The following is a 21,698-nucleotide window of genomic DNA, read 5'->3' on the forward strand; positions in this document are numbered from 1 at the left end:
TTACTCCCTTTTCTTCTTCTTTCCACCTTTAACAAACTTCTGACAACAAAAGAGACAGCACTTTGTGATGATGAAGATCACAGTCACCACACAGGCAAGCAGGAATCCAAGCACATCCAGAGAGTGGTACTGGAACCAGGTGAGGTCATGTGCTGCCACACGAAGGTGCTTGGCTCCTTTATTGCGCATGACATACTCAACCCAGAAGACAGCTCTGTCCAGGGGCTTCACTGGCTGATCATGGTGAATTCTTGATAGCCGCATGGCATTCTCCTTATAGCTAAAGACATCAACAGCAAAAAAACAGTTAATTTACTGAAGTGATTGAAGCCAAAGAAAGGTTCTGGGGAAGCATCATGAATTAACAAATACCAAAGAGAAACACTAGCTACAGTGTGGTTTTCACTGGGACATGTTTGAAGGTTTGCCTGTAAGCTAGCAACTTCTGAGAAGTTCTTTCCAAAACTGAAATGGGAAATATTTGGGGAAGGAAATCTTTGCAGCAGAACTAATGTTCCTAAGTCCTTTCTAGCACTATGGTGAGGTGGTTCTTTTTTTTTCTCCATTTTTAAAATTTAAATTAGAAACAAGATTGTTTTACATGTCAATCCCAGTTGCCTCTCCCTCCACTCCTCCCCTGTGCCCCACTAACACCCTACCTATTCCATACCCTTTCTGCTCCCCAGGTAGGGTGACATCTTCCATGGGGGATCTTCAAAGTCTGTCATATCCTTTGGAATAGGACCTAGGTCCTCTCCTGTGTGTCTAGACTGAGAGAATATCTCTCTATGTAGAATGGGCTCCCAAAGTTCATTCTTATGTTAGTGATAAGTACTACAAGAGACCTCATAGATTTCCAAGGCCTCCTCATTGACACCACATTCATGGGGTCCAGATTAATCCTTTGCTGGTTTCCCAGCTATCCGTCTGGGGACCATGAGCTCCTCCTTGTTCTGGTCAGCTGTTTCTGTGGGTTTCACCAGTCTTGTATTGACCACTTTGGTCATCACTCTTTCCTCTCTGCAACTGGGTTCCAGTTCAGTTCAGTGTTTAGCTGTGGGTGTTTGCTTCTACTTCCATCAGCTGCTGGATGCGGGCTTTAGGATGGCATATAAATTGGTCAACAATCTCATTATCAGGGGAGGGCATTTAAGGTAGCCTCTCCACTGTTGCTTAGATTGTTAGTTGGTGTCATCCTTTGAGATCTCTGTACATTGGTGAGGTGGTTCTTTCAGTTTGATGATAATCACATTGATGCTCATGTGAAGAAATTGTGTCAAAATTCTTTGAAAACTCAATAAAAACAGTATTAGTAATTGAAAATGGCAACTGCTGAGAAAGGCAAATACTTTGCACAAGATGACCTAAGGGCTGGGATGTAGCTCATTGATAGTTTGTGTTGAATGCTCGAGGACCTGAATTCAATCAACCCCTATTTCTACCCACAGAGACAGGAGCACAATAATGACAAGGATGTAGAGGATCTGGTATTTGTTAACATTTTTGTTTTTTAACCTATTCAAATTGTGTCCATGTGTGGCACTTAGGAGGACCATGCAGCATGTATGGAGGTCAGAGGAAAACTTGTGAGAGTCAATTGTCTGCTTTTACACTGTAACTTCTGGGGATTGATGTCAGAATCACAGACTCATCAGTGTCTGCCTAGTGTGGAGATATCACTACCATAAGTGAATCCTGGAGCCATTCAGCACTGCAACTACAGAAAAATCATGGATTTCCAGAATCATTTCCCTGGGTTTTGGTGCTTACTATTAGGAATCTATTTAATGAAATAGTAAAGAACATATCAAAATGATAGCTTAGTATCTATGGTTTGTGTAGTTAAGAAGTAGAATTGGTTGAGGTGCCCAAAGTGGTATGATGGATAAAGGAATTGTGCTATTAAAAATTGCAGCAACTATTGTAAGTCATATAGGCTAGGCATTAAAGTACTGATTCTCAATCTGTGGGTCTTGACCATCAGAAAAACACATAGTTCTTATGGTCTTAGGAAACCCCAATGATAAAGTTACTTTTTTTCTGCTACTTCATAAGTGTAATTTTGATACTGAGAAGTGTCTTAGTTCCTGAGACCCACAGGTTGAGAACTACTGCCATATAGAAAAACACTGCAGGTTCTTACCATTGTGTAGAAACTACCAGGGATAATTTCCTAGAAGTAGAGTGTAGAAATGTGGGAACTGGTGGTTCAGAATGGAGAGAGTGGGTGGGGATAGAGAGAGGTGAGCTAACATGAACAGCCTGCCACTGATAGCAGGATAGTGCTCTAAAGTGAGTCAATGACTGTGAATTACAAGTTATATGACTGATTAAGTAATGAAGAGGGCATTATGAGCATGAAATCAGAAATGCACAAGGAGATGGAAATGGTAAGTGTTCATGTTTGGTCATTACATATTACACATATGTATATGTATACATATGGATTTATATACCTAATTATTCTACTTTGGGCATAAGGGACAATTATATTAAGAAAGAATAAGAGTTTCAGAAATTCAAGTCATTACCTTGAAATATTATATACTTTTTAGCTTCATTATTCTGTTTGTTGATTTCATTTGTGCAAATTGTATCCTATCATTTAGGAAGAGAAATTTTTTTCCAAAATCAAATCAAAGTCCATAGGGATAGTTTTCAGTCTTGATTGACAGTAAACACTCCTTCCATAGTACATAAATGGGTTTTATATCATTGTTTTCAAATTTAGACTAAAGATCAAATATATTCTACATTACCTTGAAGAGAACATTTCTGGGCTAGTACCCACTTGAACAAAATCACTGTGTACTTACAAAGGGTCAGTTGTGACTGTCTTCACTGCATTGAGCAAATCTGTACTGGACATTGTGAGAAAGTCCAGTCTAACACCTGCTCCTTTGGTCTTCATGTGAACAACATTATCAAATTGGTCTGCAAACAAAGGAATTCCAACCACAGGGATCCCGTGGTAGATCGCCTCATAGATGCCATTGGTGCCACCATGAGTTATAAAAGCTCTGGTTTTAGGATGACCTAGCAAGGGGAGAGATTAAGAACAACTATTAATCTTATGTCTGAGAAAGAAAACAAGAGGCATGGGGAAAGGGATAGAAAAGGCAAATATTCTCTAAACAATATCATCATAACCATGGATTGAATTCCTCCCATGTCTTAGAGGAAGGAAACACACAGCTCCAGGACGATGATTGAAGGCCACATAGGGAAGGTGGAGTTTGGAAGTAGAATTATTTTTTGAAATGGACAAAAAGGGAAGAGCTCCTCTGAAGTGGAGCAAACAGCATGTGCAAGCACAGGCAGTGTTTCAGGAGAATATTTTCTCCTAAGAAACTGTGAAGCAACTGCTCGTGATAGGTTGCCTCCATGTAGTAGGCGGTTGGTTGCTCATAGTGATGGATGAGACTTAGGACAATCAATACTCCATCAGATATAAGATTGCCTTATGATATGGAGTTTTGGGAGAGCTAGAAAACGAAGAGTCATTCATGAGAGAATGCCATTCTCTCTGGCATCAGAAATTGGTATACCTTAGGAAAATGTAGATATAAAGGTATGGAATATGAAGTGATCAGAAACATGAAGAAGTGGCTTAAGTGTATCTGATTGACAATTACAGCAGAGATAAAAAATGGATTGTCCCATCTCAAATGTGACTGTGCATCATATTCATATCTGTTCTTCATCCATTTTCTCCAAGTCTAGGTCACTGTTGTCATAAATGCATTAGTGTTGATATTCATCTTTCAGAGCAGCCATTCCTCATGTCTCAGGGGTCTCCTGATGCTTACCAAGAAGGTCATTCTGGGGGATCCATTTGTACAGCCGAGTGTTGGATCCCAAGGTGTCTGGTTTCTTGCCTTCAAATCGCCAAAGAACCTGTTAATGTGAAGCTAGCCTCTTATTACTTTGGTCAAATATCAAGTTACTCCTGTTATAATTCTGGCTAGATTAAGTATCAATGAAGATAAATGCCCAGTCTCTAAGAGCCAGGCTGTGTGGATGGATGATGGGAACCATGAAGAGTACCACAGCCAGGATGCAAGTGCCCTTCACTCTCCTTCTTTTGTTCTCATGCTTGTCCAAGTTTCAGCATGTCACCTCACATTTAGTCAACAGCAACTTAGGCAAAATTAGGCTCAGTGATGTCAATCAGGAGTTAAGAAATGCATGAATGTAAATCCAGTTCAATAACCCACCAGAGTTACTACTATATGCCTGGTTTTGTTTTTCCAATACATATTTATAGCAGTTTTTATCTTACAAATTCACTACAACTATTTGTTCATGGTATTTCACTTAGTTCACTTATAATTCTTTTCATCTTAGGCATTTTGTTAGATTACACCCTTGAATTGTGACACTAAGTACATGGTCACTCACAGAGCAAGTCCCTGACTTACCAGCTTTATCAATGTTAACAGGCTCAGTTCCAAAGTTGCACTTGGAGATCAAAAAATCCTATCCTTGCTATGTTTTGAATTCCAGGGGGAACATACTAGAATGGGCCTACTTTAAATGTAGGTAATTACATTTGGGCAAGATTATACAGGAATGTAACACTATGATACACACCCCATTTTAAAATTAGACATTTTAGACACCTGCCCCCACACAGTGCAGAGTGCAGAGGTGAGCCGATTTGGCCCTGCCTTGAGCCCAACTGCCACCTGTCCACTGGGAAATTCCACCCTGGGGTCTGCAGGCAGGTCAACTCGGCACCTGAGGACCAAGCAACCCAGAGTCTGCTGACATCTCTGCATTAGTCTTTCTCTCTGCACTAGCCTCAGACCCACCAGCACCCACCTTGAGACCCATCAGAGTATTGGAGCCAATTGCACCCACCAGAAAAGAATGTTGACCCCATACACAACATGAAAGGAAGACGCACCACCTGCACCTGCACCCACTGGAAGAAGAGATGGGAAGACAACAATATAAGAACACATCCAACAACAGGAAAACCAATATGACACCACCAGAGTATAGGAACTCTACACCAGCAAGACCTGAATATCCCAACACAGATGAAACAGAAGAGAACAACCTTAAAATCAACTTCATGCAGAAGATAGAGACCTTAAGAGAGGACATGAGAAAATCCTTCAGAGAAATCAAAGACAACCAAAAGATGTAAGAAATCTAGGAAAGCCAAGAAAATACAATTAAACAGCTGAAGGAAACAGTTCAGGACCTGAAAACTGAAATAGAGACAATAAAGAAAATACAAACTGAGGGAATGCTGGAAGTGGAAAAGCTGAGTAAATAATCAGGAACCACAGATGCAAGCATAACCAACAGAATACAAGAGATGGAAGACAGAATCTCAGATGCCAAAGATAAACTAGAGGAAATAAATTCATCAGACAAAGGAAGTCTTAAGTCCAACAAATCCTTAACACAAAATATCCAAGAAATATGGGACACCGTGCAAAGACCAAACCTAAGGATAATAGGTATAGAAGAAGGTCAAGAAAATCAACTCAAAGGTGCAGAAAACATATTAAACAAAATCATAAAAGAAAACTTTCCCAACCTAAAGAAAGACATGCCAATGAAAGTACAAGAAGCCTACAGAATGCCATATACAGTGGACCACAAAAGAAAGTCCCATCATCACATAATAATTAAAACACCAACCATACAGAATAAAGAAAGAATACTAAGAGCAGTAAAGGAAAAAGGCCAAGTAACATATAAGGCAAACCTATCAGAATTACACTGGATTTCTCCATGGAAACTCTGAAAGCCAGAAGGACCTGGATAGATATTCTAACAACTCTAAGAAATCATGGATGTCATCCCAGACTACTATACCCAGCAAAACTTTCAATCACTATAAATGGAGAAAACAAGATATTACATGACAAAAACAGATTTAAACAATGTGTAACCTTTAATCTACCCCTATAGAAAGTTCTCGAAGGAAAACTACAACCTAAGGAAATTAACTACACTCACAAAAACATAGGCAATAGATAATCCCACTTTACCAAAACCCAAAAGAAAAAGCAGGGTAAATCCATATACAATACTATTACCAACAACAAATCAAAAACAAACAAGAATAAGCACTCAATGGTCCTTAATTTACCTCAATATTAATGGTCTTAACTCGCCTTTAAAAACAGAGTGGATACAAAGACAGAATCCATCCTTCTGCTGCATACAAGAAACACAACTTCAAAGATATACATTAACTCAGAGTGAAGGGTGGGGATAAGATATTCCAATCAAATGGACCCAAGAAACAAGCTGGGATAGCTATTTTAGTGTCTAACAAATTAGACTTCAAACTAAAATCAATCAAAAGAGATGAAGAAGGTCATTTCATATTCATCGCAGGAAATATCCATCAGGTAGAAATCTCAATTCTAAACATCTATGCCCCAAATACAAAGGCACCAACATTGGTAAAAGAAACATTATTAAAACTCAAATCACAAATAAGACCACACACAATTATAGTGAGAGACCTCAACACCCCACTCTCACCACTGGACAGGACCACCAGACAGAAACTTAACAAAGAGACAAAGGAACTAACAGAAGTTATGACCCAATTGGGATTAACAGGCATCTATAGACCATTCCATCCAAAAAAAAAAAAAAAGACTATACCTTCTTTTCAGCATCACATGAAACCATCTCTAAAATTGACCACATACTTGGCAACATAGCCAACCTCAACAGGTACAAAAATTAAAATAACCCCCTGTATCTTATCAGACCACCATGCTTTAATGTTAGAATTCAGCAACAACACAAACTGCAGAAAACCTACAAACTCATGGAAATTAAGTAACTCCCAATTGCACAATTCCTGAGTCGAGGAAGAAATAAAAAAAAAGAAATTAAAGATTTCCTAGAATTCAATGAGAATGCAGACACAACATACAAAAACTTATGGGGCACTTTGAAAGCAGTAGTAAGAGGAAAGTTCATAGCTCTAAGTACTCACATGAAGAGAGTAGAGAATAGTCACACAAGAGAGTTGACATCGCAGGTGAAAGCTCTAGGACTAATGGAAGCAAATTCACTCGAGAGGAGTAAATGCCAGGAAATAATCAAACTGAGGGCCAAAATTGATAAAGTTGAAAAAAAGAAAACAATTTAAAGAATCAATGTAATAAAGAATTGGTTCTTCGAGAAAATCAACAAGATAGACAAACCTTTATCCAAACTAACCAAAAGGCAGAGAGAGAGAACATGCAAATTAACAAAGTCAGAAATGAAAAGGAAGACATAACAACAGACACAGAAGAAATCCAGAGAGTCTTCAGGTCATACTTTGAAAACCTGTACTCCACAAAATTGGAAAATTTAAAGGAAATGTACAATTTTCTGGATAGATATCAATACCAAAATTGAATCAAGAACAGATAAATAACTTAAACAGACCTATAAATTCTAAGGAAATAGAAGCAGTCTTCAAAAGTCTCCCACCCAAAAAAACCCAGGGCTAGATGGCTTCAGTGCAGAATTCTACCAGAAACTCAAAGAAGAGCTAATACCAATACTCCTCATATTGTTCCACACAATCGAAGCAGAAGGTTCATTGCCAAACTCTTTTTACGAGGCTACAATTACCTTGGTACCTAAGCTACACAAAGACACAACTAAGAAAGAGAACTACAAACCAATATTCCTCATGAACCTTGATGCAAAAATACTCAATAAAATACTGGCAAACAGAATCCAAGAACACATCATAAAAATCATCCACCATGATCAAGTAGGTATCCTAGGGATGCAGGTTTGGTTCAACACTTGAAAATCTATCAATGTAATCCACCATATAAACAAACTGAAGAAAAGCCAGGTGATCATCTCACTAGATGCCGAAAAAGCCTTTGACAAAATCCAACACCCCTTCATGATAAAGGTCCTGGAGAGATCAGGAATTACAGGATCATACCTGAACATAAGAAAAACAATATACAGTAAGCCAACAGCCAACATCAAACTGAATGGAGAGAAACTCAAAGCTATTCTTCTAAAATCAGGAACAAGACAAGGCTGTCCACTCTCTCCATATCTCTTCAATATTGTCCTTGAAGTTCTAGCTAGAGCAATAAGAAAACAAAAGGAGATCAAGGGGATACAAACTGGAAAGGAAGAAATCAAGTTTTCACTGTTTGCAGATGATATGGTAGTCTACATAAGTGACCAGAAAAACTCTACCAGGGAAGTCCTACAGATGATAAACACCTTCAGCAAAGTGGCAGGATACAAGATTAACTCAAAGAAATCAGTAGCCCTTCTATATATGGATGATAAATGTGCTGAGAAAGAAATCAGAGAAACATCACCCTTTACAATTGCCACAAACAACATAAAAAACCTTGGAGTAATGCTAACCAAAAAATTGAAAGACCTGTATCATAAGACTTTTGAATCTTTAAAGAAAAAATTAAAAAGGATTACCAGAAAATGGAAGGATCTCACATGTTCTTGGATAGGTAGGATCAACATAGTAAATATGGAAATGTTGCCAAAACCAATCTACAGACACAATGAAATCCCCATCAAAATCCCAGCACAATTCTTCACTGACCTTGAAAAAATAATTCTTAACTTTACATGGAAAAACAAAAGACCCAGGATAGCCAAAACAACCCTGTACAATAAAAGAAAGTCCAGAGGCATCACCATTCCCAATTTCAAGCTCTATTATAGAGCTATAGTCTTGAAAACAGGTTGGTAATGGCACAAAAATAGAAAGGTAGACCAATGGTTTCCAATAAAGTTGAAAACCCTGATATTAACCCACACACCTATGAACACCTAATTTTTGACAAAGAAACTAAAGCTATATAATGGAATAAAGAAAGCATCTTCAACAAATGGTGCTGGCATAACTGGATGCTGGCATGTAGAAGACTGCAGTTAGATCCATGTCTATCGCCATGCACAAAACGTAAGTCCAAATGGATCAAAGACCTCAATATAAACCCAGTCACACTGAATGTATTAGAAGAGAAAATAGGATATACCCTTGAACGGAATTGGTACAGGAGACTGCTTCCTGAACATAACACCAGTAGCACAGACACTGATATCCATAATTAATAAATGGGACCTCCTGAAACTGAGAAGCTTCTGTAAGGCAAAGGACACAGTCAACAAGACAAAACGACAGCCCCTGGATTGGGAAAAGATACTCACCAACCCCACATCTGACAGAGGGCTGATCTCCAAAATATACAAAGAACTCAAGAAGCTATTCTCCAAAATACCAAGTACACCAAGTACACCGAGTACATCCTAGAGTTATAGATCCTAATTACATGGGTGTAGTAAAGATCATGGTAGAATCTCCTAGAGGGATTACAGCCATTTCTCCTGGAGACAGGATAGCACAGCTACTGCTTTTGCCAAGTTTACATGATAAATTTCCAGCTCAAACCAGAGAGAGAGGAGAGGGAGGCTTTGGTTCCACTGGATCGAACTTAACTTTCCTAGCTTTAGACCTTGATCATCTTCTGATCCTTGAGTTAATAGTGAATGGTAAGAAAATCCTAGCTTACTAGATTCTGGAGCTGATAAGAGCATCATAGCCACCAAAGATTGGCCCTCTGTCTGGCCTATACAGGTCTCTTCTCAAACTCTACAAGGTTTGGGCTATGCTAAGGCTCCTGATATAAATACTAGACAATTGCCTTGAAAAGATCAGAAAGAGCATTCAGGAACCATGCAGCCTTATATGTTAGACTTACCAATTTCACTATGGGAAAGAGATTTGTTAAAGGATATGGGTTTTAAACTCACAAATGAATACTCAGAAACATCTCAAGATATCATAAAACAAATGGGATACGTCCCAAGTCCAGGCCTTGGAAAGCATCTACAGGGTCGAACTAGTCCTATTATTCCACAACTGAGACCAAAGAATCTAGGTCTCGGTTTTTCCTAGGGGCCACTGGGGCAGGTATTCCTATTACCTGGAAAACAGAGGAGCCTGTATGGGTTCCTCAATGGCCACTTTCCTCTGAAAAACTGAAGGCTGCTAGGACTCTAATGCAGGAGCAGCTGGATCTGGGGCATATAAAATCCTCTATATCTCCATGAAATACGATTTTTGTCATTAAGAAAAAATCTGATAAATGGAGATTGCTTCATGATCTCAGAGCTATTAATCAGCAGATACAAATTATGGGCCCTGTGCAACATGGTCTTCCACTTTTAACCTCTTTACCTGCATCATGGCCTATCATCTCTATAGACATTAAAAATTATTTCTTTTCCATACCTTTGTGTGCCAAGGATTCAGGGCACTTTGCATTTACGCTGCACTCTTATAATCATGAACAACCTGATCTAAGGTATGAATGGATAATGTTGCCACAGGGGATGGCCAATAGTCCTACTATATGTCAGTTGTTTGTTACAGAGGCCATTGCTCCTTTGAGAATGGACTTTCCAAAGATTAGATGTGTTCATTATATGGATGATATTTTATTGGCTGCCAAAGATGATAAAATGCTCAATAAGGCATATATAAAATTGATAAAATTACTTGAGATGCGTAAATTAGTCATAGCCTCCGAAAAGGTACAAAAGGACACTGTTATTAACTATCTAGGGGCTAAGATTCTCCCTCATACAATTATTCCACAGAAGATAGAGATTAGAAAAGATAATTTAAAAACTCTTAATGATTTTCAAAAGTTGTTTGGAGATATAAATTGGATAAGGTGTTATTTAAAATTACCTAATTATGAGTTAAAACCATTATGTACATGCTTATAGCCCAAATCTGTAGTTTTTGCTAGGACTCAAAGTTATAAATATGTTCCTGCTGTTTGAATAGATATCCAGATATCTGCTTTTTCTGCACTGTGGGCTTCAGTAAATAACTTTTAACCTCTGTTCCTAGTTTAAACATGTCTTAAACAGGTTTCTGCTTCTGGCAGACATTTGAGTATCAGTCGCTGACTACAGGCTGTTCTAAGTAGACTGGGAGCCCTGGACTTGCTGTGGATGTGAACCAGTCCAGCTGATATGGACACCCCCTGTCTCTGCAACAGTGTCTGCTAACCAGAAGCCCCTGATGGATTCCCCAAATTCCTTTTTTGCTTTTGACTAGCATTTCAACCTTCTGGGGTCCCTAACTTCGCCCCAAAGTCAGCAGGAAGTAGTTTGAGAAAGAATTCGACGCCCATTTTCCCTGGTTAAAATGCTAAGTCAGGAGGGACTCCCTTGCATGGGGATGGCAATATCTATCACTCCCTGATAGGGGCACTAGAGAGACAGCAATTCCATGATTGGAATTTCCAAAAAAGAAAATGGGGGAATGAAGGGACCAGCTTCCCTTTTGGCAGCAATAATGGCCGAACACGTGCTTCTATGACCTTGTCCTAGAAACTAGAAAGTCAGATGCCTACCTCGTGACAAGGAAACAATCAGAAGTTAGTCACTAGAAAGTCAGATGCCTGTCTCGTGAAAAGGAACCAATCAGAAGTTAGCTGGTGGCGCTATGCTTTATGGCTCTACGTGTGCTTTACAGACAAGTGCACAGCAATGACTCAGAGAGCATAGCAACCACCCTGGGAGGGCCTATGGGCCATAACAACCAGTTGACCAATCAATACAGGGCAAGCCCTCCAAGCCTGGAGGCATATCAATCCTGAGCCTGTGCGTACCCCTAGACACTACCCAAGCTGCTATGTTGGTACAGGCCTTTGCTGCTGTGGAAGCAGGACAATCCCCTCAAGCATGGTTATCCATGCTGACAGACAAATAGGTGTCTGTCTCGCCCTTGCTGAGTGAGTGATGCATATCTGAATCAGTTATGCTCAATGACGGGCACCTACCCTCTTGCTGAACAAATAAGCATACATGTGTTCCCTCGACCTAAGACATGAGCCTGTGAGGGCGACACGGTGACTCTTTGACGGGTAAGACAGGGACACTGGGGTTGAACCTGAGACAGAGATGACTGAAATCTGATAACAAATAGATACTGCTACTCCTATAATATTAAAACAAAAAGGGGGAACTGCTGGGAGCTGCAAAGTACCGTGCCCAAAAGATGGCGCCAGTTTCCACCTTCCGCCAGCCTGATGGCATGTGCTCTCTGTGGTAAACAACTCCTAATTTGGTAAAGGCCATGTATCCTCTTAATTCTGCTTGGAGACAACCTATCCTGGCGCGCCACGTAGGGTTAGGTGAATGGTAGATGTAGACTATATCAGGCCCCGTCTTCCTCTACCCAGGCCGCCATTCACTGTAAATCATGGTTCCCGATTAAACTGTGTGAAGAAGATTCCTCGGTGTTTCGTCGTTCTTGCTGGTCAAGGGTGGATGAGACACTGGATGTCTCTAAAATTTTGTTCAAATGACTGCAGAACCTGGGAAAGCTGTTGCTGCTATTGATGCATAACATATTGCCATTATTGGTCTTTATATATATATATATATATGCATATATATATATATATATAGCATATATATATGCTAATTGAAACTCAAATATGTGATGAATCCAAGGTGTTTCAGTGAGTCCTCACCTGTGCATGCAAATTTGATTTCATCTTTAGTAAGTAGTAAATTTATATGCTTGCTAAATAAAAAAAAGTAAGTGACACACTGGAAAAAAAAAGAAAACATCTTGTAATGACAACTCTTCCATCTTTTCTATTCTTTTTCTATTCATCTTTTTTAACTGCACTAGTTCCTCCCATACTCTGAAACAATCCAACTGGAGAACCAAATCCAGAGATTCTGACCTAAAATCGTATTTTGGTGCTGACTAACTTCTTTTGGTTTTCAAAGTATATTATAAATGTGTCTTTCCAACAACACTCACATTTTCTCCAAGCTTAATACAAATAAAAATATTAGTTGAATTTAAAAATGATAATGTCAATAATGTGGAGGTGACCAAGAAGATAAAGTAAGTCTTCAAATACCAAAAATAGGAAAAGTTCACAAATTATCAGAGTTTTAAGAAAAAATTGGTAATCAGTACCTGCCCAGGAGATGCGTCCTGAGCTTTGGTACTCTGAGCAAAATAGCATCCAATTGTAAACAGCAACTTAAAAAATGGACTTTGGGCATCAATTTCCTCCATGGAAGGTAACAAGAATATCAGCATAAATCTCTTTCTGTCTCCATATTCCTAACTTAAAGCTACTCTTACTGATGACAATCATAAGGACCTGAATTAATACTATGCATGTTTTCAAAAGTCAAGAAAGCAAACAAGACCTCTAAACCAAAATTGTAGCTCAAATGGTCTCTGATGATAGTGACCTGATACCCAAGAGATGCAAAGGAAAGCCTGCTCCAGAGGGTGCTCTTTAGACCGAGGACATGTGAAGGTCACATGGGTGTGCCCAATAAGAGGGCACTTGCCATTAGGAAAAAAAGCCACTATGAGAGTGTCAGCAGGAAGAAATAAACTCTCTAGAGTCTAAAGTTGTACAAACAAGATTATAGATAAAGAAACTATCATGTACAAAACACTAAATTTGTTAAAAAAAAAAAGAAAAGGAGGAAATGTAACAAGATGACCAAAATTCTATTAAAATTAGCAAGGCAGATTTGAAAAGAAATTGGAAGTCTTTTCCTAAAAGAGGTATGTGTGTGTGTGTGTGTGTGTATGTATGTATGTATGTATGTATGTATGTATGTATGTAAATTCAGATGTTATGTTTGTTGCATAAATGTACTTCAAATGTTATATTTTATTGCACTGAGTATAAATATGAAATGAGAAACTCATTACATGAGCTTTGTAAATTCAAATTAAACTCAAATAAAGAGAAATATTCATAAACTGAAAAAAAATTTGCAGGAAAATGGATGGAACTAGAAGAAACCATTCTGACAGGCAAGGTAACACAGTTACAAAAAGACAAACATGGTATGTACTCACTCATATGTGAATTTTAGGTGTAGAGTAAAAGATTACCAGCCTACAATCCACATTGCCAGAGAAGCTAGTAAACAATGAGGACCCTAAGAGAGACATACATGGTCCCCAGGAGACAAGATCTCCTCAGCAAATAATAGCATTGGGGAGGGGAGAGGGAACTAGGAGAATGAGAAGTGGAGAAGAGGAGGGGTGAGGAAGACGTGATGGGGCAGGGAGGATGAGTTTGGGGAAGAACAGAAGAGAGCAAGATAAGAGATAATATAATAGAGGGAGATATTATAGGTTTAAAGAGAAATCAGGCATTAGGGAAATGTCTGGAGAGCTACAAAGGTGACACCAACTAACAATCTAAGCTACAGAGGAGAGGCTACCTTAAATGCCCTCTCCTGATAATGTGTTTGATGATTAACTCATATGCCATCTGATAGCCTTCATCCAGCAGCTGGTGGAAATAGAAGCAGACACCCATAGTTAAACCTTGAACTGAACTGAAATCCAGTTGCAGAGAAGGAGGAGTGATGAGCAATGGGGTACAGACCAGGCTGGTGAAACTCACAGAAACAGCTGACCTGAACAAAGGAGAGCTCTTGGTCCCCAGACTGATAGCTGGGAAACCAGCATGGGACTGATCCAGACACCCTGAGTGTGGGTTTCATTGAAGAGACCTTGGAAATCTATGGGGCCTCTTGTAGTGGATCAGTACATATCCCTAGCATAGGAATGGACTTTTAAGCCCATCCCACATAGAGGTACACTCCCTGACTAGACAGAAGGAGGTTGGCCTAGGCCCTATCCCAAAGGATATGACAGACTTTGAAGATCCCCTATGGAAGGTCTTACTCTCCCTTGGGAACAGAAATGGTATGGGATAGGTAGGGTGTTAGTTGGGGGGGGGGCAGAGGAGGAGGGGAGGGAGAGGGACCTGGGATTAACATATAAAATAATTTTCTTTCTAATTAAAATAAAACCATTTAAAAACATTCTTAAAAACTTTACATTTTAATACTTTGTCTAATGTGCATTTATTGAAAAGGGATTTTTTTCACCCATAAAATATATTCTCATGTTGGATTCCCCTCCAACCCTTCCTAGACCTTCCTCCCACCTCTGTCATTGAAATCCACAACTTTTCTTTGCTTTCTCTACTTAGAAAACAGATAGGCATCTACATAATAAAATAAGATAAAATAAACCAGAATATCATAAATTCCATTTTGAAGATAAGGAAATACTTTTATTTAAGTGCAAGTTAATCTCTGCCCTCTCTGTTTTTACTGTCTCTCTCTTTCTGTGTTCATATGTATGTTGAGAGAGAGAGAGAGAGAGAGAGAGAGAGAGAGAGAGAGAGAGAGTGTGTGTGTGTGTGAGTCTGTGTGTCTGTGTGTGTGTGTGTGTGCGCGCGCACGCACGCCTCTTGGTTCTCCCTTCGTCCTGATCGCTGCTGAGGTGAGTGTCCCCTCTTCTCCTGCTGGACTCCAGCCACCACCCCTTCCTTGGATCTCTCTGGGACAGAGGCTGGCATAGAGTGGACCTGCCCAGACAGGGAGGATCTTCCTAAGTCTGGAAATACCTCACTCTCCTTTTCACCTCTGCCCTGACCTCTGCTGAGAGTCCTCATCCAGTGGATGATGAAAGCAGAGGCAGACACCCACAGCTAAACACTGAACTGAACTCTGGAACCCAGTTGCAGAGAGGGAGAAGTGAAGATCAAAGAGGTTGGGAGCAGGCTGGTGACCCTAGACTGATGTCTGGGGGGCCAGCAAGGGACTGATTCATACCCCTGAACGTGGATGTCAATGAGGATGCCTCAGCACTCTATGGGGCCCCTGGTAGTGAATGAGTATTTACCCCTGGCATAAGAAAGGACTTTGAGAGCCCATCCCACATAGAGGAATGCTATAATAGCCAGGACACAGGGGGGAGGACCTAGGCCCGGCCCAGGATGACAAGACAGACTTTGGGGGAACCCCCATGGAGGGCCTTACCCTCCCTGGGGAGCAGAGGGGAGATGAGCTGTCAGCCTGGTGGGGGTTGGGGGAGAGGGTAGGGCAAGGATGAGGGGATTGACATGTGGAGCAGCTTTGTTTATAATTTGAACTAATAAAAAATAATCACTAGGGAAAAAGTGTATGTGTGTGTGTGTGTGTGAGACCTGAGGACATAAGAGTTCTTTGGATCCTATGGGATGCATGTAGAGGCAGCTGTAATCTGCTAGACATGGGGCCTCAGAACTAAGTTCAGGTCTTCTGTGTGAGCTACAAATGCTCTAAAAGGTAAGTCACCTCTCGGGTCCCACAACTGCCAATAACAAGTTTCTGCTTATTTACAATTTAATAGCAGTTTGATTACATTATAGTGTGTGCAAAGTCCTCAAATACCCTCCAAGAAAATGGAGGAAGTAACAAGGTACATTTCTGTGCATATAACACCTGCATAACACTAAGTGAACAAGCACTTGTTAAGTATTTTCCTTTCTGAACACAATGTTAATTCAGTTATTAATCAAAAATACCACCCACTATTTGGCATTTGTCCCCTGTATTTCTGTGTCACAGGTAACTTCAGAGATGAGCTAGAGGTATCACCACATCTTTCGTGTCAGCTAGGTGGTCTCTGCAGTCACACCTGAACAGGATGTGACCATCTTAGTGAGGATGAAACAGTGAGGCACTGTATCTCACCTTCTGTGGAATCTGGGCGAGGCCTGCTGCAATCACATTGGCTCTTTCTTCTGTTAAGTTACCCACCATGGACCCCAGGGAAAACACCACAACACCGTGTTCTCCAGAAGACTGGACAAAGTCCTCTATTTCCTGTTAATGGAATATCAGCTCATCACAAAGAGCAGCAACACAAACCTGCATAAAAGCTGACACCACCCTCCACAGGAAGACACCGAGCAGCATTAGAAATGTTAGAGGAGTGGGTGCTTTAAAACTGTTCACATCCACATATAAGATGTACAGTTGCAGCCAACTGGACAGTTAGAGTTCTCTGTGTTACATGCATTCATAGTCATACAAACAATTCTGGAACATTTTCATGTTGAAAGGAAAGACTTGTTGATAATAAATTCAAAGATGTCTTTCTCGATTCCCAGTACCTTGACCCCCAAACATCTGCTTTCTGTTAGTATTATCTTGGCCACTAATGTGGATTACAGCAGGTATTCTTATTTTATTTCTGTCTTGGTCTTTGGCTAGTTTACTTAGCATAATGTCATTAAGGTCATACCATGCATCTCTTTACCTAGGTTTTTAAAGTATTATTGATATTTTTGGATTTGCAGAGTATATATTTTTGTCAACAATTCTAGTAATATCTAGGTTGCTTTCTCTACTCTTAGTTACTATTCTAATAATGTGAGGAGATACCAAGATTAAGGCAAGTTATAAAAGAAAGCATTTAATTGGGGGCTTGCTAAAAGTTTCACAGGGTGAGTCTATGAGCATCATGGTGGGGACCACCATGGCAGGCAGGCAGGCAGGCAGGCAGGCAGGCAGGCAGGCAGGCAGGCAGGCAGGCAGGCAGGCAGGCAGGTATGGGACTGGAATAGTGACCCAGTATTTAACCTGAACCATAAGTTGCTGACAGAGAGAAAGAGACCAGGATTGTTTTGGACATTTGAAACCTCATAGTCTACCTCCATGACACATTATCCCCAACAAAGCCACACCTAATTCTTCCTAAATGGGCCTCCAACTGGTAACCAAACATTCAAGTACAGGAGCCTGTGGGGACCATTCTTATTCAAAGCACCAAGCACTTCCCTTCAGGAATAGTGCTGCTATGGTCATCCTTGCATTGCTAGCTCATAGAGGTTCCTCATTCAGTTCCTTTACATGCATTCTCAGGAGTGGAATTCATTAACCACAAATCTACTTCTAATTTTGTTAAGGATGTCCATTCTCTTTCAATTTGTGTGTTTGTAACTGATACGGTTTTCATTGGAAATAATCTTCTATTTGCTTACAATTTATGTAACTGTGTCTGTACTGAAGTTTTGGGGTGTATGCATGTTTGTACAGGAGTATGTTTCACTTATATGATTGATAAAGAAAGTAAATAGACACACCTCAACTTCAACGGCAGACGTTACCTCAGAGCAAAGGATTGGGAAATGATTTTCCAATCAAATGGACCCAAGAAACAAGGTAGTGTAGTTATCCTAATATCTAACAAATTAGACTTCAAACTAAAATTAATTCAAAGAGATGAAGTAGGGCATTTCATATTCGTCTTAGGAAAAATCCATCAAGGTGAGGTCTCAATTCTAAAAATCTATGCCCCAATATAAAGATACCTACATTTGTAAAGGAACATAGCAAAAAAGTAAATAGAGCCATTTTGACTTGTGAAAATGTATTTTTCTTTGTTCATACCCTATTTTCTCTCAAATCATTTTGTATAGGACTGGGCTTTTGGACCAATCTCTGTATTTATTATATGTGTGTTCTTTTTACACTCAAATATAAGAAAAAGTTTTTTTAAAATAGAATTTTGCTGAATTAATTCAATCAAAATGAAATTCACACTCTTGTGATGTAATAGATAAATGTTTCTACTGGCTTCTTTCTTTTTCTAAATTCCTGTGGTACTCTGAGTTTGACACACATTCTGAAGAATAAAATATAACCACTCCTGCTGAAATGCAAGGAAAATAGAAGCAAACAAAGGGAACACTATTTACCTTAGGTAGAGGCTTGGCAGGTCTGCAGTGCAGTCCTCCAACAAAATCAAAATTTGGTAAGACAGGGTGAGGAAACTCCAAATCCCAGTAGGTTCGAATGAGCCATATATCTGCCTTGCCCATCATCTCCAGGAGTGTTGTGGGTCTTCCTGAAGAGAAATCAGAACAGTGAAGGTACAACAGGTGACACAATGTCAGGTGAAGATGATTGTGTCAGGTAGTCTTCTGAAAGCACTTTTGAAACTGTAGCCAGAGATGTTTACAAGTGTGGGATATAAATCATGTATTTGTATATCTATTTATATACCTGTCTATCTATCTATCTATATCTGTGTGTATAATATTTGATACAAATTAATAATGTATGTTTCTCATTCTTATGCTGAGAGTATATAAATTCACTGTGTAAGTGACATGGCAGAAAACATCACATGTGTAACACATCTTGGAAATTTATGATTACCAAATATCTAGATAGACCACCTAAAATTATTCAATGACATTAGATGTAAATCTTGTTTTTTATATTCAGGGAAACACATTTCTTGGAACTCTCCATCTAGTTTACTCTGTTTAACTGTTACAACCCTCAATGTATGTACCTCTAAGGGAACGTAGGATTTTGTACTATTTTGTTTTGTTTTGGGATTTTCTGATAGAGCCCAGGATGGTCCTTATATCACTGTTTCCAAGTGGACCTTGAACTCCAGATTCTGTTCATATAGCTCAAATGCTGGGATTACAGGTGTGTTCTGTTGTGCCCAATGTGAAATTTATGGGGGATTATACATTACTTCAGCACCTCATTTTGAGACAGGGTCTCACTATGTAGTCCTGGGTAACCTCAAAGAGAATTTCCAATGATTCCTGGGTTCCTTGTCCTCATATTGCTCTTGATTCATGATTGACAGTGTAATATTTAGGCCTGTGTAAGTCTGTTTGTAGATAATAAGTATAGCAAGTCATAAAATATGGAAAGAGAAATGTTTGGCCATTAGGTATGTTTTAGAACACTAACTTTTAATTGATATTTATACTTCAATCATACATTTTAAACACAATTTCAACCCTTCTAATACATATTCTTCCAGATCCTTCATTCATATGTTTTTTGTACTTGGTACATAAACAGTGTACTCACAGCTGTGCAGAAATTTGGTAGCTGGAATGAGAAATTAGCTCAAATTATAAAAGAGAAAAATAATGTATATAAAGGCAACAATTCTCAATGCTATGTAGATACCTATGATAGAAACACTTATTAATCAGTCCTCAGTCCATATGTGCAAATCATGAAGATATTGAGTGTGTTTAAAGCTACTATTTTAGGGGCTAGTGAAATAGTTTAGATGGTAAAAGTTTTTGGCATGAAACCTTAATAACTTGGGGTCAGTCCTCATGAATACCTGAACACCTGAATGGATCTTGACAATCCAAAAATAATGGAAGTAAAAAGTCAACAGATTTGAATTTGCAGTCCACAGAGCAAAAACTGCCCACCCATGACACAAGTGTTCATGTGCATGCTCATGATAATAATAATAGGAATAGCAATATAATGTTGTTGATGATGATGATGATGAGGGTGATGAGGGTGATGATAATTTTGTCATCACACAGGTAAAAGTACTGTTTTAAAACATGAGGCAAAATGGTTTGTGGATATGTTATTTCTTAGAGAAATTCTCAAAGCTTTGATGTGTGGAGGTTTGCCTTTCTGAAGTGTCCTGTGAAAGTCATAGCTAAGGCTTTGCAGTTGACCTTAGGACATAAGCTTTTCTACAATGCTTTAATTTCAACAGATAATTTCACAGACTTTTTACAATTTTCCCTAGGAGAGATAAATCGGTCTGCTGCCAATCCTATTCTTTCAAGTCTCCTTCAATGACACAGTAATTGAGAATATAACAACAATCCCAACTGAACAGCACTCACCTAATACTTCAGTATAAAGCTGATTCCACTTCTTCTCATTAAATGTTTGGAACCAGAAGTCAAAACAAAGCACATAGAGTACATTTTGCACCCTCTCCATGAACGTCATCTGATCACTCAATTCTGACAGAGCAGGTGGCACATAGGAAGGAGGTAGTGGGAGTCCTCCACTGTACTTTTCATATGTGGAGCCATAAAAGAAGCGGAGACTGAACACCAGTGGTATCTTGAGAATCTCAGCCAGCAGATCACCACAGGGTATGAAGGGATCTGCCAGGATGACATCAAAGCTTGAAGTTTGTAGTTTTTTCATGAGTTCCTTGTTGAAAACTACATCTTTGCAGAGACTTTCAAAATAATCTGAATCTACCCAAACCAGTTCTTGATACATTAACAAGTATCTCCAAAATGATAGCTTTGGCAGCTCATAAATGCTTTTCCTGATTGATTCCATGTAAAGTTCCTCCAAATCAGTCATGGAAAATGATGAAGGGTATGTCTCAAACTCAATAGCAGATGTGTCCTCAACCTCATAAGAAAGAGAAGCTGAGGGTATCAGAACAGTCACTTCATGACCCTTCTTCACAAGCTCATCTAGGATTGTCTTTAAGTTGAGCCAATGGCTGTATTCCATTGGCCACACCAGCACCTTCCCACTACTTCCAGATCCAAAGAAGCCACTCAGTTGTAGCAGGAGCAGGGCTGCTGTCATTTTCACAGACATCTGGTTAAATTCAGAGCTGTATTTCAAATGGTAATTGCTCTGCTCCTGCAGATATAGACACATGTAATAATTAGTTAAAGTATAACTTCTACCCACAAAAGCAAATATACACGGGATATTTATAGCCTATGGCTAAGTTCAAAAACAAGAAGGAAGATGTCAACCCAAGAAATGATTCCTGATTCTCAGTGACCTTGAATGTATAATGTACTTGGAGAACAGTGGAAAGTAAGATCTCTTTCTCCCCTACCTCCCAATGGCTTCCTTGAAAAAGAACTTTAAAGAAAGACAACTGTTGAGTCACATTTTTTAAAATATCACAGTTCTGCGTGTCTTCATATGAATGTTGGCAATAGAGATCATTTGCCATACTATTTAATGATTTTAGATATATGACTCAGAGGTTCTCAGTATATTCTCACAATTCTAAACACTGCTGTTAAATTTAG

At 39.3% G+C, this 21,698-nt stretch overlaps 1 protein-coding gene across 2 annotated transcripts; it reads right to left on the reverse strand.

The window, feature by feature from the left end:
- On the reverse strand, positions 1-21,249 carry LOC100751325 (UDP-glucuronosyltransferase 2B4). Of its 2 annotated transcripts, none has more exons than XM_035452563.1 (6): positions 20,778-21,249; positions 18,591-18,739; positions 16,582-16,713; positions 3,810-3,897; positions 2,817-3,036; positions 1-280 (listed from the first exon to the last, which is right to left on the reverse strand). In XM_035452563.1, exons 1-6 carry the CDS (start codon positions 21,247-21,249, stop codon positions 1-3), a joined length of 1,341 nt encoding a protein of 446 aa, XP_035308454.1. The 2 variants fall into 2 exon arrangements, with proteins under 2 accessions (XP_035308454.1, XP_027246796.1); XM_027390995.2 differs by having other exon boundaries at positions 20,526-21,249.
- Between the last annotated feature and the right edge of the window lie 449 nt (positions 21,250-21,698).

This window comes from Cricetulus griseus, assembly GCF_003668045.3.
Source record: "Cricetulus griseus strain 17A/GY chromosome 1 unlocalized genomic scaffold, alternate assembly CriGri-PICRH-1.0 chr1_1, whole genome shotgun sequence".
Lineage (NCBI taxonomy): Eukaryota > Metazoa > Chordata > Mammalia > Rodentia > Cricetidae > Cricetulus > Cricetulus griseus.

What these genes read in the sequence shown, in the direction of transcription:
- LOC100751325 (XM_027390995.2), bottom strand. Translation starts at nt 21,249, where the DNA reads ATGTCTGTGAAAATGACAGCAGCCCTGCTCCTGCTACAACTGAGTGGC. An exon ending in GCTTTATACTGAAGTATTAG is followed by an intron (nt 18,740 to 20,525) that starts GTGAGTGCTGTT and finishes ATTTCTCTTCAG; the next exon opens with GAAGACCCACAACACTCCTG. An exon ending in ACAGTCACAACTGACCCTTT is followed by an intron (nt 281 to 2,816) that starts GTAAGTACACAG and finishes TGATGTCTTTAG; the next exon opens with CTATAAGGAGAATGCCATGC.